Genomic DNA, 27,983 nt, shown 5'->3' on the forward strand with positions numbered 1-27,983 from the left:
TTTTAAATTAATAGGCTTTAGCTTTTAGAGCAGTTTTAGATGAGCTGACAGTACAAAAATTGCCCGCATCTCCAACATTGTCTCCCTCCCCCCCAACCAGCATCTGTTCTAATCCATGAACCAACACCGATAAATCACCATCGGCTAAGGCAACGGTTCAGAGTTCTATGTTGTACACAAAATTCTCACGAATTTTTAAGATGATCCACCATTATAAAGAATCCTACAAATGTTTCACTGCCCTAAATAAAATCACCTGTGTTCCACCTACTGGGCTCTCCTCATAATTCCTGGGTTGAGGGATGGGTAGTGGGGATACTGAAGTCTTCCAACAGTTTTATTTTTTTATTTTAAAGATTTTTATTTACTCATGAGAGACACAGAGAGAGAGAAGGAGAGACACAGGCAGAGGGAGAAGTAGGCTCCCGATGCGGGACTCGATTCCGGGACTCCAGGATCAGGCCCTGGGCTGAAGGCAGGCGCCAAACCTCTGAGCCATCCAGGCATCCCCTTCCAACAGTTTTAAAGTTAAGGTTCTTTCTTATAGGTACATGTGAAAGAGGTCTCAGGCTGTGCTTCCCAATTCAACACCACTGGTAGGATTCCATGTTCTGGGGAGCAGCAGGCAGGGCCTCAGGTCAGACAGCCTCATTCTGAGCTCTGCAATCAGGTGGGGCCGATGGCTGTGTTCCCCTGTTGGCCAAGGTCGCTGGCTAGGCTCTCTGGACAGGCAGGGGCTCCAGCTGTAGTCTGAGGTTGGGTAGGGCTGGAGATTGTTCTCCAAAATTGGGCAGCTCGCTGAGTTCCCTGGTTCATCCCCACAAGTTCTTCTCTACCCTAGGTGGGTGCAATGATTAGACCCAGGCCCTGGGTGAGGCCACAGCTCCATTCAGCAGTCAGACAAGGCAACAGGCTGAGCTCCTAGGATGCCCAAGGTCACTGTTTAGGCTGCCTGGTAAAACAAGGCCAGAGGCTACGCTCAACAGGTGCATAGGGCTGCTGGCTTGACTCTGCTTGAACTTGGCTATAAGATGGGCTCCGTGGCTGCCTGGGCTCTCTGGCCAGGCTTCCTGCTCCAGTGAGACTTCGAGCTATGCACAATAGTTGGGCAATACTGCAAATTTCCTTCCCTGCCTGGGTATAGCCAGTAGACTCACTGGCTAAGGACTCAAATCTGGCAAAATTGCCAGTTGAGCTCTCTGGACAGAGAGACCACTGGCTCAGCTCTCTGCCTGGGCCCTGCCTCATGCAGGAATATAGTCACCCAAAGCCGGAGCACCTGGCTGTCATGAACCCCCGGTCCTTTCTCTATTCGATCCCCAGGGACTGGGGCCCCCAGATTCTCCCAGTGATCTCCAGGAGAAGAGACCTGAGGGGCCTCCTGGGAAGCACCCTCAAGCCGGGGGAGCTAGCGGTCCATCTTGGTCTTTCCTAGTGGAGGAATTGGAGGCCCAGAGGCTCCCTCAGTGTGGAGCTTTGCTGGCGTTGGGGAGGGATGGTGCAGTCACAGTGAAACCTCTCCTCACACTACCCTCCTCATGCAGTAGCCTCTCCTGGGTCTGTGTTCTGGGGGAATGTGTTAGCCTCACCCCAGGTTTGGGGATTTTTTGCAATGGTGCCTTATCTATGGATAGGTGCTAGGTGGTCTTCCTGTGAGGGTGACTGAAGCTGGGCATGACCTATGTCACCATTTTGATGAGGTCACCTCCAGGGGTTCCTAGATCATGGTCAAGAGGGCAGGAGCCAGTTAATAGTCCACAGCCAGGACTGAGGTGTGTGCATGTTGGTCAGGCCTGACTCCTCCCAGGTCACGTGGTGTACGATGCTGGTGACAGAACCAGAGCCAAACAGGGCTACAGCCAAATTATGAGTATAGGGCTGTTGGCAGGTCCATAATTGGGACCCCAGTCAGTCAGCCCTAGAGGGTCCATCTTCTCAAAACAGCTCTCCTTGGTCTGGAGTGGCCCTCAGGTCTCAGCATCCTACCTGGATCCCAGAGCTCCCACAAAGGCCCTTTTGTGTGAGGATGGATGCCAAATGGTTGCTGTTAAGGGAGTAGGCTGGGGGGGGGGGGGGGTTGTGATGGTTACTCAGCCATCTTGCTGACATCGCCCTCCCAAACAAATTTAACACAACTGAGACCTAATACCAAAACCTGAAAGGGACAGCAGTAATACCTAAAACTGGTAACACTTCAAAATCCTGTTGGATTTATTCCAGGAATACAAGATGCGGTTGACACATTATAATCCATTTATTTCATAATTACAGAAAGGCAGAGGAAAACTATCCTCTCAATGGACACAGACAAAGCCTTTCCTGAAGCTTAGCGTCCAATCACGATGAACCTCAGCAAACAAGCATCTCGGGAGAATACTGAAAACACACTGTAGGTCACGGATTATGTGATGGCATCCCGGCTGTCCAAAATATAGTCTGGTTTACTCCTTAATGCTCTTTTGCTCGGGGCAACACAGAGCTGATTAACAAAGAGCTTAGTAACTATACACGAAGGCCCTCTGTTCAGGAAAAAAAAAAAAAAAAGCATTTCACCATCTCGACAAGCATTTCAGACATTAACAGTCTAATGGGCAACTTAAAACATAAGCAATGCAAAAGTAGTATTAGAAATATAAGGAAGAGAGTCTAGTAATGATGCCATGCAGATGCCAGCCATATTTGTTTCCCAATTTGTGCGTGGGGCTTGGTGACACAAAATCTGTGACTCTGAGTCCAAAGATAAACTCTTTTCCACTACCCTAGATTATCAGGACTGGAAAGGTACCTCTACTCCGCACAAGACACAGACTCTCAGTCAAATCTGACGATTTCCACGATGAACAACCCTTATGGAACCCTTCTCATGGGAATCCTGCTCCTGTCCCGGGACAGCCTTGGGAAGAGCCCTCCCCACCTCCCCAACTATCTCTACCAGAGACCCTTCCTCATGGAGTCCTTCCCATTGACTCAGGAGCCCACTGATGCCCCCTGCCTCAGAGGACCCTCAATACTACCACTGATGAGCACTGAGTGGTTAAGTCTCCGATGATTGTGGAGTCAACATCGTGACCCTCTTCTACAAACTGTGTTCTCCAGTTACAGGCCCCACAAGAACTCATCCAGCGCCCTTGCTCTGAGTAGTAGAGAAAAGGGACTGCCACCAAGGGAGAAGTCTGTGAAGGCTCCGCAACAGAGAGCAACATTGTGCAGAAGCTTCTCCAGCCGTAGAGCTAAGCTCACGTAACAAGCAGTAGATTCTCTGGAGAATAAAAAGCCCTCCCTATGGTTATCTGTAAAAAAGCAGAAAAATATTTACCCAATAAAATATCAGGTAGAAAAGACCAGATGAAACTGTGGTTTTTTAAAAGCAATCCCTTTCCTCCTGTTCCTGCAGGTCCCCCCTCCCACCCCACTCCCTCTCCTCCCTGCCCGAGCAAAACCTGTGGCCAACAGCAGTGCACACACATGCAACACAACACCCTCGCAGCGTGTGAAGCTTCTCACCCACCAGGTCCAGGGCTCAGACCTTCTGGGGTTTATTCATATACACGGATTGGGAAGGGGGGAGGGGGCTTCAGAGTATCAATCTGTGAAGTTTCACTTCTGCACACAGGTGCCAAGACTCTGAATCTCTGAAAGGAAGAAAGAAATGACCCTTGGCTCAGAGATCAATGGTAGTTAATTATTAAAAACACCAGCTACTGCATGCATGCCAAACTTTATGGCCCAGATTCCAGTAATGAAATGACCCAGAATCCTGTGAAAACATCTAAGTCCAGGCATTGCCAGAACAGAGGAAGGATGGATACAGCCAACCACTCTGTGGCCCAGGAGTCCCAGCTTGGAGGTCCTTGTTTCATACTCAAAGGACAGCTCTGCCTGCATTCCCATGGTCCCTGCCAGGTTCTCCTTAGCTTTGGGAAGCTCTCTTTGAACTCCAGTGTGTGGCCCAGACTCCCAGGGCATGCACGTTTGCTTCTCCTAGAGCAGTCGTTCTCCAGAACAACGAATGCCCTCCATCTGCCTTCCTTCCCAGTACTGAGTACTCACCGCGTATCTGAGCACTGCCATGTAGAGGTGGATACAAAGAAACCTGGACCTAACCTCTGGCTTCTAGGAGCTTACAATTCCTCTGCCACTCTAAGTGAAGACCCCCCTGTAAAAGCTCCCATCATACTCTTCATCACACTCACTCCCCGTTCATTACACTCTTGACAGAAACCCAGGAACCTCTCCCTCTCTTCCTCAGACCTGAAACACCTGGTTCAGAATCCCCTGTCTCTCTGCCAAGCTCATTGGACATCACTGGCTGTAAATTCTGATTCACCTACATGAAAATTGCAACGCTGAGGTCTTGGGATATCCTGGATGCTCAGAACAGAAATGGCTCATGTCTCCTGTTCCCAGGTCATTGGTCCCAGGGAGAGACTGGAACAGCCCTGTCCTCAGTGTGCTGGATGCCATCTTTTGATTCTTTGTTTACATACCAGCCCCCATAGCATCGTCCATGGAGGTCTCCCAGTCTCTCCTGTATTCAAACCCCTAATCTCATTCAGCACTCCTACCCTCAGATTATACTGAACACCTTCATAGGGGAGATTTATGGGGTCTTTCCACTTGGAACCCAAACCCATACTTTAACCCTCCCCCTCCCTGGCCTTGTCGTCTCTGGGGAGAACAGATCCCTACTGCTGCCCCAAACCCAAAGCTAAGAACAAACAACCCTACAAGTAATTTCTGCTTCAGAGTGTAGTCTGAGGAGCACACAGAAACTGCTGAGAGTTCATAAATGAGGCTGTGGAGTCAGCATCATATCAGAGAAAAAATGTACTCAAGTTGCTAGTTCTGCAAGTAGTATTCCCTATCATCTTAAACTTTTAATAAATTCCTGTTCAAGTTTAAAGTTTTTGTATTAATAGGCCAATAAAGATTTATCGGCACATAGTACAAATATGCGTATGGTGGAAGCTCAACAAATTTCTTAAAACATTTCTCAAGTACAGCCACATTTTGCTCCTTCTCTAAAATTTTGACATTCAAAAATTTAAAAAATAATCATAGGATTATATTCACAATGTTTTTTAGACACTGTTGCTTCTTCCTCTTTTTAGCACATCAGAGTTCCACCCACTAGTGCCATGACAATATAATTTTGGTGAGGATTTGGATGGTAATGGCAGTGCATTCCTGGGGAACGTGAAAACCCAAAGTTCCATGGTGAGAAAAACAATCCAACCGAAAAAAGACAAACAACAACAAACAACAACAAAAAACGCATCCACATCACAGAATACTACTCAGCAATACAAAAAAATGAGCTACTGATACATTGAACTTGGTTGGACCTACCTACATTGGGTTTAACTATCAATTTAGCTTTTTAAGACAGATCACTGACTTTAGTCCATTCTTCTAACTTACATGAAAATGTAATGCTATGATTTCTCCCTAAGGATGGCTTTAGCTGCATCACACAAATGTTATGTGCTTTGTTCTCATTTTCAAGATATGTTCCAATTTTCCTCCTGATTTCTCCATCAACCTATGATTATTTAGAAATCTGATGTTTGGGATCCCTGGGTGGCGCAGCGCGTTAGCGCCTGCCTTTGGCCCAGGGCGCGATCCTGGAGACCCAGGATCGAATCCCACATCGGGCTCTCAGTGCATGGAGCCTGCTTCTCCCTCTGCCTCTCTCTCTCTCTCTGTGACTATCATAAATAAATAAAAATTAAAAAAAAAAAGAAATCTGATGTTTAATCTTTAAATGTTCAGGTATCTTTCACATACATTTCTGTTTTAATTTCTAATTTAATTCCATTATGGTATTAGAGGATATTCTACATCATTTTAATCTTTTAAAAATGTAGTCAGACTTGTTCTAAATCCCAGAAAATGGTCTATCTTGGTGAATCTCCTATGAACACCTGAAGAGGTGTATTCTGGTTTTACAATACTCAACAAACAGCAATTAAGTCAAATTAGCAGAAACTATAGGTCTTACTCCTCAATATACTTTTTTCTTTTTTTTTAATTTATTTTTTATTGGTGTTCAATTTACCAACATACAGAATAACCCCCAGTGCCCATCACCCATTCACTCCCACCCCCCGCCCTCCTCCCCTTCTACCACCCCTAGTTCGTTTCCCAGAGTTAGGAGTCTTTACGTTCTGTCTCCCTTTCTGATATTTCCCACACATTTCTTCTCCCTTCCCTTATATTCCCTTTCACTATTATTTTCTTTTTCATCTATGTTCTTCTAGATCTTGTTCCTCTGTATTTGTACTGATATTATGTCTTTTACATCAATTATTGAGAAGGAAGTGTTCAAACATCCACCAAACTGAATTTGTCTAATTTTTCTTTCAGTTCTGTTTTGAACCTTGATGCATAGAATTGAAGTGCACTAGGCACATAGACATTTAAGACTTGGGTCTTCTTGAGAAATTGACCTTTTATCATGTTGAGCAATCCCTGTTTAACAATGGTAATATTCCCTTACCCTGAAGTCTCCCTTCCCTGATAGCATTTATCCTCCAAATCCTATCATTCCTAGTATTTGTATAGCATGTATTTTCCATTGGTTTACCTTTAATGTAAGCTGAGATTTATTTATTTATTTTTATTTTTTTATTGGGAGATTTATATTTAAAACGCATTACAGATAAACATGTAACAAGTCCTGTTTTTTATCCATGTTGACAAACTGTCTTTTAATTGGGATGTTTAATCTGTTTATATTGTTTGCTTATATAGTTCAAGTCTCCCACATGGTTATTTTTTAATCTGTTGTTCTTCTGTTCCTTCTTTCCTACTGCACTCTATAATAATCATGCACTTTTATGATCCATTATATCTGCTCTATTAGCCTTTGATTTCCTCATATTCCTTCTTATTCTTCACTGTTGCCCTAGAGTTTACAATATGGATGTTTAAGCTTCCAGTGTCCACCCTGAATTCACATTTTTACATATAATACAGAAAAATTAGACTGTATAATTTCATGTGCTCCCTCCTCTTCTTTATGCTTTTCAGAATTCATTTTATTTCTACACTATTACACACCCCATAGCACACTGGTTTCGTTTAAGCCTTACACATTGTTACCTTTTTGTAAAAAGTTAATAACCAAAATAATCTTGAAAAAGAGCAAAGTTGGAAGACTCACATTTCCCAATTTCAAAAACTTAACTATAAAACTAGAACATCCAAGACTGTGGGCTGCTAGAATAAAGACACACATAGATCAGTGGAATAGAATTGTCCAAAAACAAACCCATACACCTTTTAGGCAACCAATTCACAACAAAGGTGATTTCACGGAAGGAGTAATCTTTTCATCAAATGGGTCTAGTACACCTGAATATATTATCCAACAAATATGGACTCCACATTCTTCTCAAGCTCCCAAGGAGCACTCACCAAGACAGACCATATTAGATTTGTTTTATGGCCCAAAAAAAGGATAAAAAATCGTATAGTGCCTGCTCTCGGATCACAATGGAATTAAATAACAAATCAATAACAAAGATATCTGGAAATTCCAAAACATGTGGAGATTAAGCAACAGGCTTCTAAGCAAAACATAGATCAAAGGAGAAATTGAAAAAATGAAAAAAAATTTAACTTAATGAAAACATGACAACCAGAATTTGTGGGATTCAGCAAAAGCAGGGCTTAGAGGGGAAATTATAGCGTTGAATATATATATTAGAAAAGAAAAAGAATCTAAAATCAGTAAGTTTCCACTTAAGGGAACTAGAAAAAGAGCCAAGAAATCCAAAGTAAGCAGAAGGAAAAAAATGGGCAGAAACCAATGACAAGGAAAACAGTTAATCAATAAAGATGGTCAATGAAAAAAAAAAACCTGTTCTTGGAAAAGATCAACAAAATCAATAAGCCTCTAGAGCCAGGTTAGCCAAGAAAAAAAGGACACATTACAGTATCAGATGCCATGAACGCTAAAAGGCAATAAACAACTCTATGTCCACAAATTTAATAACATCATATGAAACACACCAGTTTCTTGAAAGACACACCTGCTAAAATTCATATGAGATGAAAGAGACTATCTGAATACGCCCGTATCTATAAAAGAAATCAATTATCAATAACCTCCTGAACAGAAAGCGCCAGGCGCAGATGGTCAATGAAGGTTCATCAATTGTAACAAGTGTGCACTCTGTTAAGAGATGTTGGTAATGGGGGAGGATATGTGTGGAGGGAGGGGACATATGGGGAATTTTGGTACCTTCCCCTCAATTTTGCCGCTAACCTAAAATTTTTCTAAAAATAGTCTTAATAAAAAAAAAAACCCCAGCCACGGGATGGAAAAAATATTTCCAAATCACATAAAGGTCTAGTATCCAGAGTATATAAAGAACTCTTACAACTCAATAAAGACAAATAACTCAATGAAAAATGTTTAAGAGTATCTATTAAACACCAGCCTTATAATTGATAAATAATTTCCTATATGTGCATGGGATCTATTTCTGTATTCTCCATTCTGTTACAACAATTTACACATATGTTACTATCCTGTAGCCATGGTATCTAGATTAATGTAGATTTATGGTAAACCTTGATAGTCTCCTTTTTAAATACTGTTTTGCTAGTTCTAAGTCTTCTGCATTTACATATAAATTTTAAATTGACTTGTCAATTTCTATTTTTAAAAGCCTGCTGGAATTTTGGTTGAGATTATTTAAATTTATGCACTAATTTAGGGAGAGCTGACAACAATTACTCTCCAATCCATGTGCATCGCACGTATTATATGTATTCATGCCTTTAATTCCTTCCAGCAATATTTTATAGTTTTCTGTGCAGAGGTCTTCACCTACTTGTAGAAATTATATTTTCATAAAAATTACATTGTTCCCATTTCTAATGGTTTGCTAATATTTGAATACAATAAGTTTGTACATACTGGTCTTGCATTCTGAAGACTTGCTAAATTTACTTTAAATTCTAGCACATTTTCTACTGATTTCTCAGACTTTTCTCCATACACAAGCAGATCATATCTGAATAAAGATAAGTTATGTTTATTCCTTTACCATCTTAATCCCCTTAATTTCTTTTCCTTGTTGCACTGGTTGGAAACGGAGGACAATGTTGACTCTAAGTGACCAAAGAAGGTACCTTTGCCTCACCCTCATTCTGAGAGACAGAACAGTGTTTCACCATTAATTATGGTGATACCTACCTGTCGGTTGAAACAATTGTCTTCTATGCTAGGTTGCCATTTTTCTTTTCCATAAACCAGGACTAAATTTTGTCTTTTCCTGAATCAATCAAGTTGATCATAGGACTTTTCTCCTTTATTACATATACAGCAAATTTTGTTAATTGCTTTTCAAAGGTTAAATCTTTTATTGTTTGAAAAAGACCTACTTGTTCATTATATAGGATTTTTCTTTTTTTTTTTTTTAAGTGTCCTGACCCTACATCCTCCAGAACTCCTTGGATCTCAAAGAAACCCTAGTTAGGGTGATGATGATAGCACGCTCGTTTGATGCAACCCTTCAATATTGTGAATAGAGACATGATATATGTATATACACACATATATACAGAAAAGCTTATAAGATTTATATATTTATTTATATTTATAAATGTATATATTTATATTATTTATATTTATTATATATATTTAAATTCACATATAAAATTTTTTCAGTTGGCTCCTCGCCCAGCATGGAGCCCAATGTGGGGTTTGAAGTCACAATTCTGAGACCAAGACTGAAATCAAGAGTAAGATGTTTAACTGACTGAGCCACCCAGGCTTATTTTGTGGGTTTTAATTCCTATCATTTTCTTAATGAGCTTTGCACGTATGTTTATGAGGGATATTCTTTCATTTTCTTTTTTATGTTATGTAGAAAGACTTTGATTTTGGATTTGAATAAAGCTGGCCACAAAGTGGAAAATATTCATTTCTTCTCTCATCTAGAAGTTTGTGAAGAATTTATACAGCTTACTCATTAACTGTTTGATAGGATCTACCAGTGAGGCCATTGAGAGCCCTGCAGCATTCTTTGTAGGTGAAATTTAATTTTAATAAATATAAGGCTTTTTAGATCTTTTTTTTTTCTCTCGGGCCAGATTTGATCATCTGACTTCCAAAGGTTTTTATCAACTTCATGTAAGTGGTTAAATTGGTTGACACAGTTTCTGATGCGTCCCTTCCTTAAGCTTATTTATGAAGTCTGTAGCGATGTTCCTGCTTTATCCTTTCTTGGTTAGCCAGACTAGAAGTTCACCAACAATCTTTTTTAAAGCTTTTGGTCTCCTTGATTTGATTTCCTATTCCATGCATTTCATCTTTTATCTTATTTTATTCAATTTGGCTCTAATTTCTTTTTAAGCTTCTTAAAGTGGAGGCTGAGATCATTGAATTTGGACTTTTCCTTACTAATATAAGTATTCAAAGTTATAAAATTCCAAGAACTGCTTTAGCTCCATCGCAAGTTTCTACATCTTGCATTTTAATTTTCATTCACTTCAAAATATGTCCCAATTATCCCTGTGATTTCTTCTCTGACCTACGAAATACTCAGAAGTGTGTTTACTTTGGGGATTTTGTGATATACACGTCCTATGTATTTTCACACACATTTCTGGCACTTATTTCTAATAATTCTGTTGTGATCACAAAAGAGACTCTGAATTCTTTTGAATTTAAGCCTCATTTTTTTAAAAAAGATTTTATTTATTTATTCATGAGAGACACAGAGAGAGAAGTAGAGACACAGGCAGAGGGAGAAGCAGGCTCCATGCAGGAAACCCGATGTGGGACTCGATCCCCAGACCCAGGATCACGTCCTGAGCCGAAGGCAGACTCTCAACTGCTGAGCCCCCCCAGGCGCCCCTAAGCCTCGTTTTAAAGCCCAGAAAATGGTCTTGGTGAATGTTTCATGAACATTTCAATGTGTATTCTGCTGTTCTTAGATGAAGTGGTCTCTAAGTAGCAATTAGGTCAAATTGGTTGAAACTGTGGTTCAAGTGTCCCATATTTCCACTGATTTGGGGCCTATTTGTTAATGATTGAGAAAGAATTATTGAACTCTTCACGGATAATTGTGGCTCTAGTCTACTGTCAGTTCTGTCCATTTTTCCATCACAGGTTTTGAAGCTCTGCTATTACATGTTTGCACGGTTACATCTTCCTGATGGCTTGCCTGGTTATCATCGTGATACATCCCCTCTTAAAACGATCAATATACTGTTTAGTGTTTGCATAGTACATAATTTTTCATCATCTTTTTCTTTATATTTGAAGCATACTTCATATAGAAAACACAGTTAAGTCATTTTCCTCACAAACTCACCATTTTAACTGGCATGTTCATAGCAATAAGGTTTAATGTAATTATCAATACAGTTGGGTCAAATAGAACAAAATGGTAGCCCAAAACCTTCGTTCCATTTTTCCCTCTTATTCAGACTAATTTGAATCAACCAAGCATGTTTTACAATTCCATTTTATCTGCAGTATTGGCTTCTTAATTACTTTGCTTCACTTTTTAGCGGTTGCTCAGAGTTTATACTATTACCTTTGTCGGGTACACCTGCATAAGCATTAAGCCACCTCACACAGAAGATCTCAAGTGTCCTTCCCTCTCCTGCCCTCTGTGCTATTTTCTATAACTCTACATGTTTTAAACGCCACCATACATCTTTTAAAATTTTTTTTTGAATTCTATTCACACAAATCTATTTTTTTTGGTGTATATCCATGTTGCCATTTGGGATGATTTTCCTTCTGTCTAAAGAATTCAACATTTCTTGTGGGGCAGGCCTGTTGGTAATAAGTTCTTTGGTTTGTCTGAAAAATTATTTAGCCTCATTTTTAGTCCTATTCTCTCTGAATATAAAATTAAGCTTACAGACTTTGTCATTTAGCATTTAAAAAATACCGTTTCACTGTCTTCTGACTTGCATTGTTTTTTAACAAGAAATCTCCATTTCTTCTATATTCCCGTGTACATAATTTCTCCTTGGCATTTTCTTCAAATTTTTAAATTCTAGTGTAATGTGGGTTTCAGCAGAATTTAGTGACTCATTACTTATCTATAACCCAGTGCTCATCATAACAAGTGCCCTGCCCTTAATACCCACCCCCCATCCCCCATCTAGTCCATCCCTCTCCTACCTCCCTCCATCAACCCTCAGTTTGTTCTCTATCCTTCAGAATCTTGTGGTTTCCCTTTTTATTTTTTCCCCTCTCTCATGTGTTCATCTGTTTTGTTTCCTAAATTCCACACAAGTGAAATCCTATGGTATCTGTCTTTCTCTGACTTATTTGGTTTAGCCTAATACACTCTAGTTTCATGTTGTTGCAATGGCAAGGTATATATGGATATATGGATATTTGGGCTCTCTCCATAGTTTGGCTATTGTTGATAATGCTGTTATAGACTTTGGGGTGCATGTGCCCCTTCAAATCTATATTTTATTTTTGTAAACTTTGGGTAAATACCTAGTAGTGTAATTGCTGGATCATAGGGTAATTCTATTTGTAACTTTTAATGTTCCCCTCATCACCAGTTTCAGCAATGTGATGTGGAGGTGCCCTGGAGTGGGTGGGGTATAACTGTATTCCTTACTTGTATCTCCTTGAATTTGTTATGTAGTTTTGTGATTTTTACCCAATTTTAAAATGATATTGCTAATAATGTGTCCAAGTATTCCTACTGTCCTTTTTGCTGTCTAGTCTTTCCTTCTGAGATTCTAACCAGCATTTACATGGGGGCATGAGACTTTTTCCACAGGTTACTGAGGCTGTTTCCAATCTTATTTATAAGCTCTCTTTTAGCTCATTTCTATTGCTTATTCTTCACGTTCGATGATCTTCTCTTCTACGGTTCCTCATCTATTAACCCCATCTGGTGAAATTCATTGCAGACCACATATCTCCTTTTACATCTAGAAGGTACATCTGGTTCTTTTCAATCTTCCATTCTCTCTCATTACATCCATGTTTTCTTTTATCTATTTTAAGAACTTTCTTTTAGGGTTTTGAGAGCGAGCGAGCATGAGCAGGGGGAGGGGTAGAGGGAAGAGCTGACTCCTCCATGGACCAGGGAGCCCAACGTGGGGTTCTATTCCAAGATCCTGAGATCATGACCTGAGCCAAGGGCAGACACTTGATTGAGCCACCCAGGCATCCCTCATGTTTTCTTTTAATCCTTGGATGTACCCACGATATTTGTGATCGCTTCAAAAAAAAATCCTTGTCTGCTCATTCCATCCAATTTTTCATTTCTTCTGATTGTTCTCTAACTATAAGTGACATTTTCCCACTCTGTGTATCTTCTAATAGCATTTTAGTGAAAGCTAAAGATTTTGAATTTTATGTGTAGAATGCTACACTTTTTGTTTATCTTAAAAGAGCATTATACTTTTTTCTGTGATATTAATAGGTTACTTATGGACCCTACGAAGTTCTGACAGGTCTCTTTAGCCTTCAGTTGAGGATTAGAATAGCTTTATTCCTAAGATAGGGTCCTACTGAAGTCTCAGCAGACAGCCCATGTTGCTAAGATTCTCTACTTGGTCAGACACCAAAGTCTCACAACCAAGTGCAAACTTCACCATCCATTTAACTCCCTTTCCCCCGTCATTGTTCCATACCATACTAGCCTTACAGAGCCTGGTCCCCCATATGCATAGCTTGGTATTCAGCTCAAGACCAAGAGATGCTTATGCACCTTTCTGGGGCTGTTTCGTGCCCCCACACACTTCCCCCCAGTTTCCAACCATACTGTCAGCTCTTAATTTCAATTTTTAATCTCCTCAGCTCAGTAGGACCCTGTTTCCTGCTTAGACTTCACTTCCCTATGCTGTCTTTCACAAAGTACCTTTAGGCAAAAGGCCAGAGCAATCATGGTATGTGTCTTCCTTCAAGAATCCTATCTTTCAGTGCCCATTATCCAAGATCTGAAAAGCAGGTTCATGTATTTTTCTTTTTATATATTTTTATGCTACAAGGACTAATCAAGTAGTAGTTATTCCCTCCTGACTAGAAACAGTGATATCAAATTGATTTTATACCCTTGAGTCATTTATCAATTTATTGCCCTTCAATTTCAAATTTCCCTTCATTGCTTGCTGTGAAGGAACTGAGCTGGGCCCTTTACAACTGGCAGGTTAAGCTTTGTTGGGAAGGAGCCTTGCAGAAATACTACAGGAGGAAGGGACTTCCCTTCCTGGTCCCACTGTGCTCCACTTGGCAAGTTGCTTTAGCACAGGCAGGCTTCACCGGCACTAAGGTCTTACAACATGAGTGGCTCCTCCAGTACCCAGCTCCTCTAGTTCATGGCAAATCAATAGCCCCCAGAAATAAGCAGTTTCCCTCAGCATCCCTCTTTACATAGTGAAATGCTTCCAGAAAGACACCATCCTTGGCGCAGCTTTCTCCAGCATACTAGAGGGCAAATTTCTGGCACATTCCGAAGTGAGTCATAGTAAGTCAATACTGTACCCTCCCCCAGTAAGGTCTAGATCTTAACCCTCATACAGGGAAGGGCTGCCTCTTCCTCGGGTGCTTGCTGGGTTTTTAATATTCATCTTTATTAAATTTTCCTGAAAGCACACATGAGGTTTCTGAATCAGAGCAGATTTCTTATTATGCTCCCTGCACAATCAACAGTCAGAATGACATTGGAGCATTAGTCTCCCTACATTTGCAATCCTGCAGAGTGATGTGATAAGAGCCAGATGGAAAATATATCCTACACAAGTGGCACACTTACTCTGGATTCAAGAGGTGAAGAAATAGGAATGTCCTCCATTTATAACAGGGAAAGGCTATTCTTCCTCTCCTGAGTGTCTCCTTGGAGACAGGATGCAAAGAATCTTTAATCCTTTGTTATGTAAATAAATATCTCCATGAGGAAGATAAACCCAGTGTCTAGGGCTTTTACAACTTAGAAAATTTCTTCAAGGCTTCAAGCTCCACCCCTTTTGAAATGTAAACAAGCAGGGAGATAATACTTTAACTCAGGTGCCTAGCCAAAAAAATAAAAAATAAAAATAAAAAAACATCACCTTGGCTCTGGGGAAGATAAGAGGAGCTTTATTGTATAGAAGCAATTAGCTCCACCATTAGAGAAACAAATGCCTGCAGATCTAATCCTCATTGTATGTAAAAAGTAAAATGGTTCTAGGGGAAATAAAAACAAACCCTCTATTCTTATAATGTGTGCATCTCCATGGCTCAGGAACACACATTCTGGAGAAAATTTGTCTTCCAAACACTACTCTATCTTAGCCCTGGGGACAGTGGCAGTCCTTTTATCTGTTACTCTTATGTTCTTCAAGATGATCTTTACTAATCACTATCAATCTCTCATTGATCTAGTTCCTTGAAGTAAATAATTCTTTATATGAAGCTCCCTATTCAAATTACTGTGTCACAGGCTTTCTAATTAGACTCTGATAGAGAATCAGGATTTACCCTCCCATCCACGTCTTCCTAAACACCTATAGTAATTGCTGCTTTCTGTTCAACAGATCCAATTTGTATAAGTTCATCAATATAGTTGATAAGTGTGAGGCTTTATGAAATGTTATGATGAGCAAGATTTCTGTGGTCTGTATAACAACAGAGAATAGGATGATCCTGGCCTTAGAGCAAGACCATGAAAATACACTGTTGGCCCTTCCAAATAAAAGCTACTGCTTCTGATTATCTTTAAAATTGGTATGTAGAGAAATTCTTTATTCAGGTCAATAGTTATACACCACAGATTTGTCATTTTGCTCCGGCAAAGATAGGACACCTGGGAGGCAAGAACTGTAATTGAGGTCACAAGGTGATTAGGTTCACAATAGCCCATAGTCATTCTCTAACATACATCTGACTTCTTCACAGGCCAAACAGGAGGAACTAAAAGAGATGGGATGGGTATTACCATCCCTGTTTCTTTCAACTCTTTTATGGTGCAATGGATCTCTACAAGTACCATAGTAATAGGATATTGCTTCTTGTTTACTCTCTGGATAGGGAGAAGACTACTTACCATGAGAAGGGTCTATCAGGGAGCCACTGTGGGGACTCTGCCAATTGCTAAGGGTGTCTACTCTCATTTTACATTCAAAAACTGAGGAAATAACCCCAGGGTGAGACCTGGAACCAAATGGCCCACTGCGGTTCAGACCCAAACTGACCCTATGCCTGTCACCTGACTTGAGTCAACAGATTTGGCCAGTCAAATCTCCCCATCAGTTTCCAAACCTACATCAAACCACAGACCCAGAGCCTCTTGACTGAAAGGGAGGCCAAGTCTCCTTGAAGTACCCTTCATCATTAACATAAACACACCAATCAAAATGAGGGTTCACAGTGATCACGTGGACAAAATGGCATGCTTTAAGGATGCCAGTCAACTTCTTTCCCCAGCTACTTAAGCATTTGTTCAAAGGCCCATGAACAAAGCGGCCATGTTGTCAGGAGTGGCCTCAACCATATGGATGTCCTCTTACCAAGGCTGACCTAACACTATTATTGCACATCTCATCTACCAAGAACACAGACCAGTCAGTAGTCCTAAGAGTGGCACCATTCCTTGTAAAACAAACAAACCAGAAAAAAAAAAAAAAAAAAAAGGTCCGATGGCAGGTTTATTATATTGGACCTCTTCCATCATAGAAGGGACAGAAATTTGTCTTTGCTGGGATAGGCACCTATTCTGGAAATGGATTTGCTGTCCCTGCCCATAATGCTTCTGCCAGCATACCATCTGCAGACCCTCACAATGCCTTAACCACCATCACTGCATTTCCCAGCATTACAGCTGATCAAGAAACTCATTTCACAGTAAAGGAAGTACAACACTAGACTCATGTTCATGAAACTAGTCTTACCACATACTCCATCATCCAGAAATAGCTGATGTATTGGAAAGATGAATAGCTTACTAATGACAGGGTTACATCACCAGTTGAGAGAGATCTTGAAATAACGGAGTTCCATTTTAAAGCAAGCAGTGTACATTTTGAATCAGACAATTCTCTAGCCGGAATTCATGTATCCAGAAGTTAATGGGAGGGAAGCTACTCCTACTTTCACCTATTATATCTAATAACTCACTTGCAGAATTTTTCTTCCTGTCCCAGGATCCTTCAGTTCCATTGGTCTTCATCCTTGTGGAGAAGATACTTCGACCAGGAATAAAAGGTGATGAGGCTGTCACCTGGCCACTCGCAGCCCCGTATTGCTTGAACCAACAGGCCATCTCATTACAATTAACTCGTTATATTCAATTTGCATGTTCAAAACACTTTGATTTCTGTCTCTTGAATGGACCACAACTAATTCCCTACTTCTCTGTACGAAGTAGCCCATCCACAACTTTCTAAGCACTGCTGAATCTCACATGTTTTAATATCTTACATTTTAATATCTTATGAATCTCATTTCTAATTTCTATTATTCTTTAACCCATCAGTTACCAAGCTGTGCTAATTTCCAAATGTTTAGGTATTTTTTTTCCAAGATTTTTTCACCATATTGTTGAATTCCATTATGGACAGAGAACATAGTTTGTAGAATATTAATCCCTGTTAATGCATTGAATCTTGTTTTACAACGTATCATGTGCTCTGGGTTCCATGTGCACTTGGAAATGTACTGATTAGCTGGAATGTTCTAGAAGTATTAATAGATTCCGTTGAAATTGGAACTTTAATGCTGATTTCCTGTCTACTCAATCGCTAAGAGAAGTATTAAAATCTCCAACCAGAACCAAAGATTTAGCTACTTCTCTATTTAATTTAGTTTTTATTTATTTTGGAGCTCTAGTATTAGGGGCGTGCACATTTAAGATTGTCAGGTCTTATGGAGGTCCTTTATCTGAATAAAATCTCCCTCCTTATAATTTTTTGATACTTACTTTCTGATACTAACTTTAAATTGCAAATGAGTGATGCCTGGGTGGCTCAGTGGTCTGCCTTCCACACAGGGTGTGATCCTGGGGTCCCAGGATCAAGTCCTGCATTGAGATCCCCTCAGGAAGCCTGTTTCTTCCTCTGCCTATGTCTCTGTCTCTCTGTGTCTCCCATGAATAAATAAAATCTTTTTTAAAAAATAAAGTACTACAGGGCAGCCTGGGTGGCTCAGTGATTTAGTGCCGCCTTTAGCCAGGGCCTGATCCTGGAGACCCGGGATCAAGTCCCGCGTCAGGCTCCCTGCATGGAGCCTGCTTCTCCCTCTGCCTGTGTCTCTGCCTCTCTCTCTCTCTCTCTCTGTCTCTCATGAATAAATAAAATCTTTTAAAAAATAAAAAATAAAGTACAAATGAAATAGTGAAACTTTTAGGTTAAGTTGAAATAAGGTCTATACTACCAAATGCTATAGGAAGTTCTGGAAGATATAAACATTCCAGTGTAATTAGAGTTCACATGGTGTATCCTTACCTCTTTTTCTTTTGATTTATGTATTTTTTATTTCAAGTATATCTCTTGTAAATAGCATAGAGTTGTCTTGCTGGGTTTTATCCATTCTGACAATGTCTTTTCAATTGACATCATTAGTCTATTTAGGTCAAACATAATATATGGTTGAGGTCTATGCCTACTGTTTTGCTAGGTTTTAGTTGGCCTCATTTGTTATTTGTTCATCTACCCCTCCATCTATCCTTTATTTTATATTAAATATTGTTCTGTTTTTCTCTACTGCCTTCTCAGCTATACACCTCATTGCTCTATTAACACATGCATTCTTAACCTATCACCATCTTTCTTAGAGTTAACATTTACCACTTCTTGTTAAAGGTATCTCAAGATTATAGTTACATTTAGCTTTGAGCTACAATTGTCATATGCAGGACATTACATACATTATAAGCCTCATAATATTTTTCTTTAAATATATTCCTTAAAAATCATTCAGAGAAGGAAAACAAGGTATCATTTTATATTTACTCATTATTAGCCATTTCCAGTCATCTCCATTTCTATAGCTTGCATCTGGTGTCCTTGACCTTCAACCTAAAGAATTTCCTTTAGCATTCTGGTAGCACATAAATGATCTCGGTATTCACGTATCTGAAAATATTTCACCTTTGTTTTTGAATATTTTTACTGGACATAGAATTCTGGCTTAATACTAAAAGTCATTTGCTTACTGGTCTCCTTTGCTTCTAATGAAAAGTGAAGTGACTGTTATTGCATGTAACAGATTACTTTTATCTAGTGACTTTCAAAACTTTATCTTTGGTTTTAAAGATTTGACTCTGAAATACATAGATTTGTTCTTTTCATTTATCCTGCTTGGGATTCATGAAGATTCTTGGATCTGTAAAAATTTCAATTTCTCATTAATTTGGAAAATTTTTGGCCAGTTGGTCTTCAAGTATTTGACACATTCTATTCTCTGAGGCTCCAATTACATGGACATTAGACTTCTATATACTGTTGCATCAATCACTGAAACCTCATTTTGTTCATGTTTCAGTCTTCCTCATTTTCTAGAATCTGTTGAGGCATTTTCAGTTTAATCAACTCTTTTAGTCAATATTTCATTTGAAGTATTTTAATTTTCATTCCTATGAATTCATTTTTCCCTTATTACAACTAAGTTCTTGACTGGCATCCCACATAGGTTTGATCATTAGGACTTTATTTTTAAGTCACTTAACCTATATATACTAGCTGTTTTTAGGTCCCTGACCACTAATTTGGGCCATCTTGAAGTTAATTTATATAGATTGCCTTTCTGCTGACCATGGGTCATATTTTTTGTTGTTGTTGTTCCCATGGTGAACACATTTTGTAATTGTATACTAGACATGGTGGATGACCCATTATAGAAATTCTGGATTCATTAATCTTAGTGCACTTGCTACCTGAGTAGACAATGTTGGGAAGTCTCCCTAGAAAACTGTTTGGACTTACCAAACTCATTCACTGTGACCTGTTCCTACTAGTACATACAAAGATGAAGGTCACCAACTAAGTTATGCCATTTTCTTCTCCGTAGTTCCAGAGAATTCCTGTATAGCACTAATAATTCTTTATCAAAATGCATTGCAAGTAAATTATTATACTCAACAACAAGGCTCAGGTCTTATTTCTGGATCCTTAGTGCCTAATCCAGTGCCTAATACTCAGAGTTGACAGGCCTATTTGTTGATGGAAAAAACTGAATCATTTAAAAATTCAGAAATCATACAAGGCTAACACAAAACTGAAAATACTGGAATGTGTGGGTCATTTAAGTCAGAAACAAACACTATTGTAAGCTCTATTTCAAGTGAAGAAATCAGTGAACCACGAGATAAATTTAAGTGCCTCATAGTAAACATTTAAGGAAATATATTCATGATTTTCAATATGCCTTGTTTACAAAGGCAGAGAAAGAAATAGGACATTTCAGAGAGTCCATTGCTACTGATTGAAATGAAGCTTTAGCATTTAAACATAAGGTTTACCCATCATACCTTATTCCCTGGTAAGAATAGAGTACGTATGTATACATGGAGTAAGAGCAGGTCATTCAAAATTAACAGATCTTGAGGCTCACTTCTATGTTAGCCCTAGCTCTAGTGGTGTATGTGACCTCAGGAAAGTCACTTAATCCAGCCCCACTGTGTTGATCTGACAAAGTTCCTTTATAGGAGTGCTGGGAAACTCCACTGAGGTCATGAATGGGAAAGATCTTCGTGAACTATAAAGAGCTACATAAATATTAGGGATAGTTAGTACATAACAGGAAGACAACAGTACTGCTTATCGTGGCACTCATCACATCTAAAACTTTCAAATGTTATCTCTCCCCACAAAAGTACATGTGCATGCACATACACACATAATCTCACATACACACTCACATGCAGACACACTTCAGCAAGAGTACAAAACTGATTTGGAATCTTGTACCTTTTAAAATATGCCCTAAATGTTAATTTCCATGTGCCACATCCTCCCTGTCTGCCTTTCAGCTTAATTTCCTCTCCTGCTGACCACCCTTCCTCCCTCTCCTCCCCGAAACATTTGTACTCAAGAAAATGTTTGTTCTACTTATTGTTGGGAGAACTGCAACTATTTTCTCCTCTAACACATCATGCATGATAAGTAGGGTATGTGGAAGGATCTTAGATGAAACTAGTTTTTCTCTAGAGAAGCTATGAAGTCAACACTGTGAAAATTATACTTCCGGAGTTTTAAGACCCATATTAGTTGGTTTCATATTTTTTTTCTAAAAAGTTTTAAAATACCTTAACATCTGGTTTTCTAGGTCAAGCTATCAATCACTTCAAATTCTGTCATTAACCTGGTTATGGCTAAAACATACTAACCTAGTGTTAATCCAGTCTCCTTCAAAAGGAGGATTTTTCTCTAGTCTACTTTTAAGTGACTAATGTATGGATGTCAATCATTTATGAAGTGAGAACTGCTTGCAGGCAATTGCAGAATGGGGAAAAGTAATTTCAGGTAGGCTTTGCTGTTCTTTTCTCTGTTGGTTTACTTTCAGCGAGGGAAGTCTATAAGGCAGACAGAGGGAAATAGGATAGATCTATCAAAAACAAACCAACAAACAAACAAAAAACCCTGTACCTTCCCAGATAGGACCTTATATTTAATAGGTGTTCACACGTTCATCTATGCAGAGATATATGAAGTACCTACTACTTGCCAGGTGAAAACCTGACATGGCAGTAGGCATACAGAGATGAATAAGAAACCTGCTGTCCTGACACTTGCAGATTTTACAGACTGTGTCTCTGCTCAGGTTCCTCCCCACCCCACCCCCAATCTCCCAGACTTCAACTGACCCAATGCTGCAAAAAGTTAGACATCTATGAATTCTCTCCTCACCTTCAAAATAGATCCAATCAGTTCTTTGTGTTTTAACACCCCTGACCCCAAACAAGAATCCCATGCATGTGCTGAAAGCAAGTTTTTGCACTTTATGCAATTTTGTCTTCTCCACTGAACTGTGAATAACATGAAACCCAGTCCCTGCGTTCCCCATTGTTATGAACCCAAAACTAGTAAATGGCTTGACATAGTGCTTGAGAAATATACGTAGATTAAGTTATTATGAGTATTTTTCTGATGAACAAAAGAGCTGAGCAAAAGTACTAGAAGAATAGAGGTGTTTGTGGCATCCAAGAGAAAATGAAGGAGCACCAGTAGAGATCTTGGTGAAGGATAAAGATGATGAAGACAGATGGCTTGCTAACATGGGGGCTAAGTGTTACAATTATAGAAGCCCATAATAAAAGGAGTCACTGTTCTTGATTCATCCTACTGGGAGGCCCTGTGGCCACACAGGCCTGTGAGCCCTTGTACTGTTGGCTGCGCATCCCTCGTAGGAGCAGTTTCCTCACGTGAAAGTGAAATCATGCCAAGTATGTAGCCCACATAACACCAGAGGAGTGTTTACCTGTCCATGAGGTAAGAGGGGAGTGGCAGGACTGATGTTTAAAAACTTAGGGATTTGGGGGGAAGAAATGGGAGAAGGCAAGGAAACTCCGTAAAGACAACTGCACGTGCCCACTGTTGTCCACCTACCACCACCCTCCCCCTCAGCCTCCCAGCTAAGCAGCACCCATGCCATTTCCCCAACTTAATTAAAAAGCAGCATCACCCACATAGGCAAGAAATGGATGGGGTCAAAGACTGCTTCTTTGGGTTTAAGGAAATTGTGGAAGTAAGTTATCTATAGAAGAATGAAGTTGGATCTTGTCTCATTTCTCCCAGGATATGGGGGAAGAAATAGTTCTATCAGAGAAAATGTTCTATAAGAACATGAAGGAAAAGACATGTTCACCTTTATACTCATGATGCAATAATTTCAGAAAGTTCAAAAGCCCTCTGAGGTCCAACCACATACTCTTTACAGAACTAGGACACCTCTTCTGGAGGTAGAGCAGGTGTTGGTCGTCATCTAGTATCAGCTATTCTTTTTGTATATTTTTTTATTGGAGTTCAATTTGCCAACATATAGCATAACACCCAGTGCTCATCCCATCCACTGCCCCCCTCAGTGCCCGTCACCCAGTCACCCCATCCCCCTGCCCACCTCCCCTTCCCCTCCCCCTTGTTCCTTTCCCAGAGTTAGGAGTCTCTCATGGTTTGTCTCCTTCTCTGATATTTCCCACTCATTTTCTCTCCTTTCCCCTATGATCCCTTTCACTATTTTTTATATTCCCCGTATGAGTGAAACCATATGACGATTGTCCTTCTCTAATTGACTTACTTCACTCAGCATAATACCCTCCAGTTCTATCCATGTTGAAGCAAATGGTGGGTATTTGTTTTTCTAATGGCTGAGGAATATTCCATTGTATACAAAGAGCACAGCTTCTTTATCTATTCATCTGCCAATGGACACTGAGGCTTCTTCCATAGTTTGGCTATTGTGGACATTGCTGCTATAAACATCGGGGTGCGGGTGTCTCAGTTTTTCACTGCATCTGTATCTTTGGGGTAAATCCCCAGCAGTGGAATTGCTGGGTCATAGGGCAGATCTATTTTTAACTCTTTGAGGAACCTCCACACAGTTTCATAGTTTTCCAGAGTGGCTGCACCAGTTCACATTCCCACCAACAGTGCAGGAGGGTTCCCCTTTCTCCACATCCTCTCCAACATGTATTGTTTCCTGTCTTGTTAATCTCCATCATTCTCACTGGCATCAGCTATTACAGCATTCGACTGTGAGAGCCTGCTACCGGGGACACTGGACAAAGATTACCCCGCCAGCCTTCAGCTGTGGTGACTTCCTCCTCAAAGGGATGTGGAGAGCAGAAGAAAATGACTGCTCACCTAGAGGAGGCTTCAGTGCCATTTCTGTGGCACAGGTCAGAAAAAACACAAATGGCTCCTGGCTTTTAGTTTCCGACTTGGGGCCGGATGAACTAAGAGGAGCAGGATTGTCAGAAGACCCATGTTTCCAGGTCTGCCTCTCTCACTATCATGCAACTCAGGCTCAGTAGAGATAAACTCTGATGGGAAGGTCAATATAAATATTCCAACCACCTTCCCCATTGAGGGTATACAGTCATGTGGCATGGTTATGCTTATTTTGATATAAACACAGGAGAAGTATGAAGTTTTAGCTCTTTGCTAAGAGAAGTGAACTTAATGGCAGCTGCTTCAGACTCTGGAACCGGTACAACCAATACCTGACAATTCCTTCAAATCTGCTGCAGCTGCTATAGATACATTAAAAATCTAAGAAGCTTCCATAGGTTTAACGTCTTCATGAAAAATGTGTCTAGAGAAGAGTGCGGTGACAGAAAAGCCACCAATACAGTCTCTCCCTGCTTCTAGGGAACATGGGTCTTTGCCTTCATGGCAAAGAAGGAGGGACGCACATAGAAATGAATACTATTGAAGGAGCTCACATGGCTGGATAATGAAAGTCAGTTTTGCTAAAGCTGTTCGTTTTTTCAATCAGAGAGAATTAAGGAAACCCTTTCTGAAATGATCACTACAGGGGAAGTGATTTAAGTCCTGAGGATGAAAGCCATCCTCCTGCTGGCTCTGCTGCTTGTTTTCCGAAGACCCTGTCCACATCCGTTCCAACTGCCTCCTCTTCACATCTTCTTACCAGACTACATCAAGGATTTGACTGAGAGGAGCCAGGTGAAGAGGGGGGACAGAAAAGATCTCAAAACCAAAATCCTGCAGCACAGAAACAAGTAGTGCTAATCTGGCTTGGAAGGATTCCGGTATCTCAGGTACGATATTCACTAGAGCGTAAGCCTGCTTTCCGCCTTGTCTCTGGAGCATGAAAAAGCAGCATTTCTACTCTTTGACATTCTCAAGCAGCACCATCTCTGATGAACTTGTGTTCGATAGCATGTTTGTGAGCAGACACACGTTACACTGGGCTAAACGTCTCCTGACAAAGCGATTCGATCTGTTATGATGTTTTTGCCCACAGCTCTGCGGAGGGCGTCTTTGACCTCCTTGTTCCTCAGGCTGTAGACAACAGGGTTGAGCAGGGGTGTGATGATGGTATAAGTCACCGAGAGAAGGAGGTCTTGTTCTATGGAGTTCTCCGACTTGGGCTTGAGGTAGGCGATGGAGGCACAGCCGTAGTGGACGATGACCACGGTGAGGTGGGAGGTGCAGGTGGCAAAGGCCTTCTTCCGGCCTTCTGCGGAGGCAATCTTGAGAATGGCAGAGATGATGAAGACATAGGAGATGAAGATCAAGCCCACAGGGACCAGGATCACAAATGAACTGACAGCATAATTGATCATCTCATTGATAGTGGTATCAACACAGGAAAGTTTCATGACTGGGTAAATGTCACAGAAGAAGTGCTCCACCACTGTGCCACAGAAGGGCAAGTTGAACATTGCTGCCACATGGAGAACTGCCATAGCCAGGCCGGTACCGAAGGACCCGCATACCAAGGTGGCACACACTCCTTTGCTCATGAGGACCGTGTACCGCAGGGGGCTGCAGATCGCCAGGTAGCGGTCATAGCCCATCGCTGTAAGCAAGAAGCAGTTACTGGTGGCCAAGGTGACAAAGAAGAACATCTGAGTTGCACAGCCTGCCAAGGAGATGGGCTGGTTATGAAAAAGGAGACTGGAAAGCATTCGTGGGACAATGACCAGTGTGTACACAGTCTCAGAACTGGCCAGCATGCTCAGGAGGAAGTACATGGGCGTGTGCAGGTGGCGGTCAACACGGATGATGGTCACAATGATGACATTACTAGTTAGAGTTAAAATGTAGACAGTCAGGAAAACCACAAAGAGCGTTAGCTGGTGCTTTCCAAAGATAGAAAATCCCAGGAAGATGAGATCTGTCACTTCCGTGAAGTTCTTTCTCTGCATTCTGCTAGACCAGGGTCTGCAAGCAAGAAAGGAAGTCATCAAGGAGAACATCCCCCTCAGCAGCTGGACTCCGTGGGGAGAGACCAGGACAGTGAAGCCAGAGAGTGAGCCCGACTCCCTCCCCTTGACCAGCGAGCTCAGGCTGGTTATTCCTGAATAAAAGCCCACCTCACACACACCCCCAAGGGCTTTGATACAGTGCTTCATTCCGTTGAGTTCCGTTGAGTTCTGAACCGAGAAACCTCTCTCCAAGAGCTAATGCTGTCCAAAGAGGTCAGCAGCCCCTCACAGAAACCCGCCGTGATCACTCTGCTTACTCAGGTGCCACTGAAGAGATCTCTTTTGCTGACTCCAGTCATCCTTTTAAGAGGTGGGGTCAGGAAGAGAGGATGGTGATGAGAAGACATAGCTTTGTCTCCACCACAACAGGAAAGTGTTAGCACAATTCAAGGCACGGACAAGATAATGTAGGCGCCGGAGCTGAGAGAGGAGGAAGGAGTCTGTCAGCTGCTTTGGGCTAAACTGGCTTATTGATTTTTTTAAATCTGGTCCACACTGGATTTGATATAATGTTGAGAAACAGTTCACTAGTCCCCTTTATCAAAAGGGATACACATCCTATGCAGAGAGCATGCAGCTGATCCTGTGGGTCTCTAGAGACCATTCCATTGTTCTCTTTTAATTTTCAGACTTCCTCTTCCCCACCCTCTCAAATTCCCTGAAATTTGGCTTCAATCATGTTCACTTCCATCAAACCGTTCTCTCAAATGTCACCAGAGCCTCCGTGGTTAAAACTGTCAGACTTTGCTTTCTCCTCTTTTGACACTTCTGAAAACCCTGCCTCCCAGAAATCTTCTGTGACCTTGGTTTCCATGACACTGTGCTCTCGCTCTCTTCTCAGTGCTTGGATACTTATCCTCCATGAACCTGCTCACTCCATCCGCATTGTAAATGCTGCTACACTTAATACTTGGCCCCTGCTTTCTCTCCACACTGTCCCACGACATCCTTCTGTTATTATTTCTATGTTGATTGATGGAAAAAGAGACTTAGGAGCAATCTCTCCCCGAAGTCTACAATTTGCCCTGGGCTTCTCTACTTGTGGGTCTTGCAAACATAATTTTGTAACTTCAAAAGCAAATGAAACCTCTACCCTTCTGATATTCAGCAAAAGCTCTCCATCTCTATTTTTCCAACTTCCTCAGTGACATCACCATTATTCCAGTCTATTGGGGTCAGCATTTTAGGTCTGGATCTATTCAATACCACATTCAGTAAAATTTTTCCTTAAACAAGTTCTCAAATCTGTCCAAATTTCTGGATTCACAATGATTCAACAAAAGATTAGGATACTAAAAACCCTCTATTTGGGATAATAAAAAAAAAACTCCTATTCCAAAATTTATGTGGAAATGCAAAGAACCAAGAATGCCAAAACAATTTCAAAGAACAAAGTAAAGAACTTGCACTACTTCATTCGGAGACTACAGTAATCAAGGTGGCGTGGTATTGGTTTAAGAGTAGACATAGCTCAATGGAACAAAAACAGAAACCAAAAGTGATCCACACATTCAGTCAATTGATTTCTGATAAAGTTCTAAAATAGCTCAATGATAGTATTTTCAACAAAAGTTGCTAGAACTGGATATCTATATGGGAGGAAGACCCCATACACCGAAAATCATTCAAAATGAATCAAAGATACGTATATAAAAGCTGAAACTAAATCTTCACAAGAATGAGCAAGAGTTCTTAAATACAAAAAAAAAAGCATAAACCATAAGAAAAGTCACAAATTGAACTTTGTCAAAACTAAAGCTTCTAGTCTTCAAAAGATATTGTTAGAAAAATGAGGAAGAAAGCCACAGATTGAGAGAAAATGTTCACAATAGATATGTCTAAGCTTGTATTCTGAATATATACAGAATTCTTACAACTCAATACTAAGACACTTTTCAAGTTGGAAAAATATTTGGACATTTCACAAAAGATATACAAATGGTTGAAAAGCACATGAAAGATGCTCAATATCCCCTCATTAGCCACAAGAGAAATGAAAAATAAAACTTAAATACCACTACACACCCACTCACATGGCTAAAATTAAAAGTTTAACACTTACTATTGGCAAGGAGGTAAAGAAAATGGAACCCCTAATTCCACTGGAGGTGGTGA

The 27,983-nt window shown here is 40.6% G+C and overlaps 1 protein-coding gene and 1 long non-coding RNA gene across 2 annotated transcripts; both read right to left on the reverse strand.

The window, feature by feature from the left end:
- Positions 1 to 2,235: 2,235 nt before the first annotated feature.
- LOC140626625 (uncharacterized) lies at positions 2,236 to 14,901 on the reverse strand. The gene is made up of 2 exons (XR_012025691.1): positions 14,760 to 14,901; positions 2,236 to 2,519 (listed from the first exon to the last, which is right to left on the reverse strand). It is a non-coding gene; the product is annotated as an uncharacterized lncRNA (long non-coding RNA).
- Positions 14,902 to 24,208: 9,307 nt separating this feature from the next.
- LOC140626833 (olfactory receptor 10J5) lies at positions 24,209 to 25,808 on the reverse strand. Its single transcript, XM_072814565.1, has one exon. The coding sequence runs from the start codon at positions 25,806 to 25,808 to the stop codon at positions 24,849 to 24,851; it is 960 nt and encodes a 319-aa protein (XP_072670666.1). The 3' UTR covers positions 24,209 to 24,848.
- Positions 25,809 to 27,983: the final 2,175 nt, after the last annotated feature.

Source organism: Canis lupus, chromosome 38 (genome assembly GCF_048164855.1).
Source record: "Canis lupus baileyi chromosome 38, mCanLup2.hap1, whole genome shotgun sequence".
NCBI classification, from domain to species: domain Eukaryota; kingdom Metazoa; phylum Chordata; class Mammalia; order Carnivora; family Canidae; genus Canis; species Canis lupus.

Excerpts from the sequence above, each read along its gene's own strand:
- LOC140626833 (XM_072814565.1), bottom strand. The coding sequence starts at position 25,808 with ATGCAGAGAAAGAACTTCACGGAAGTGACAGATCTCATCTTCCTGGGA.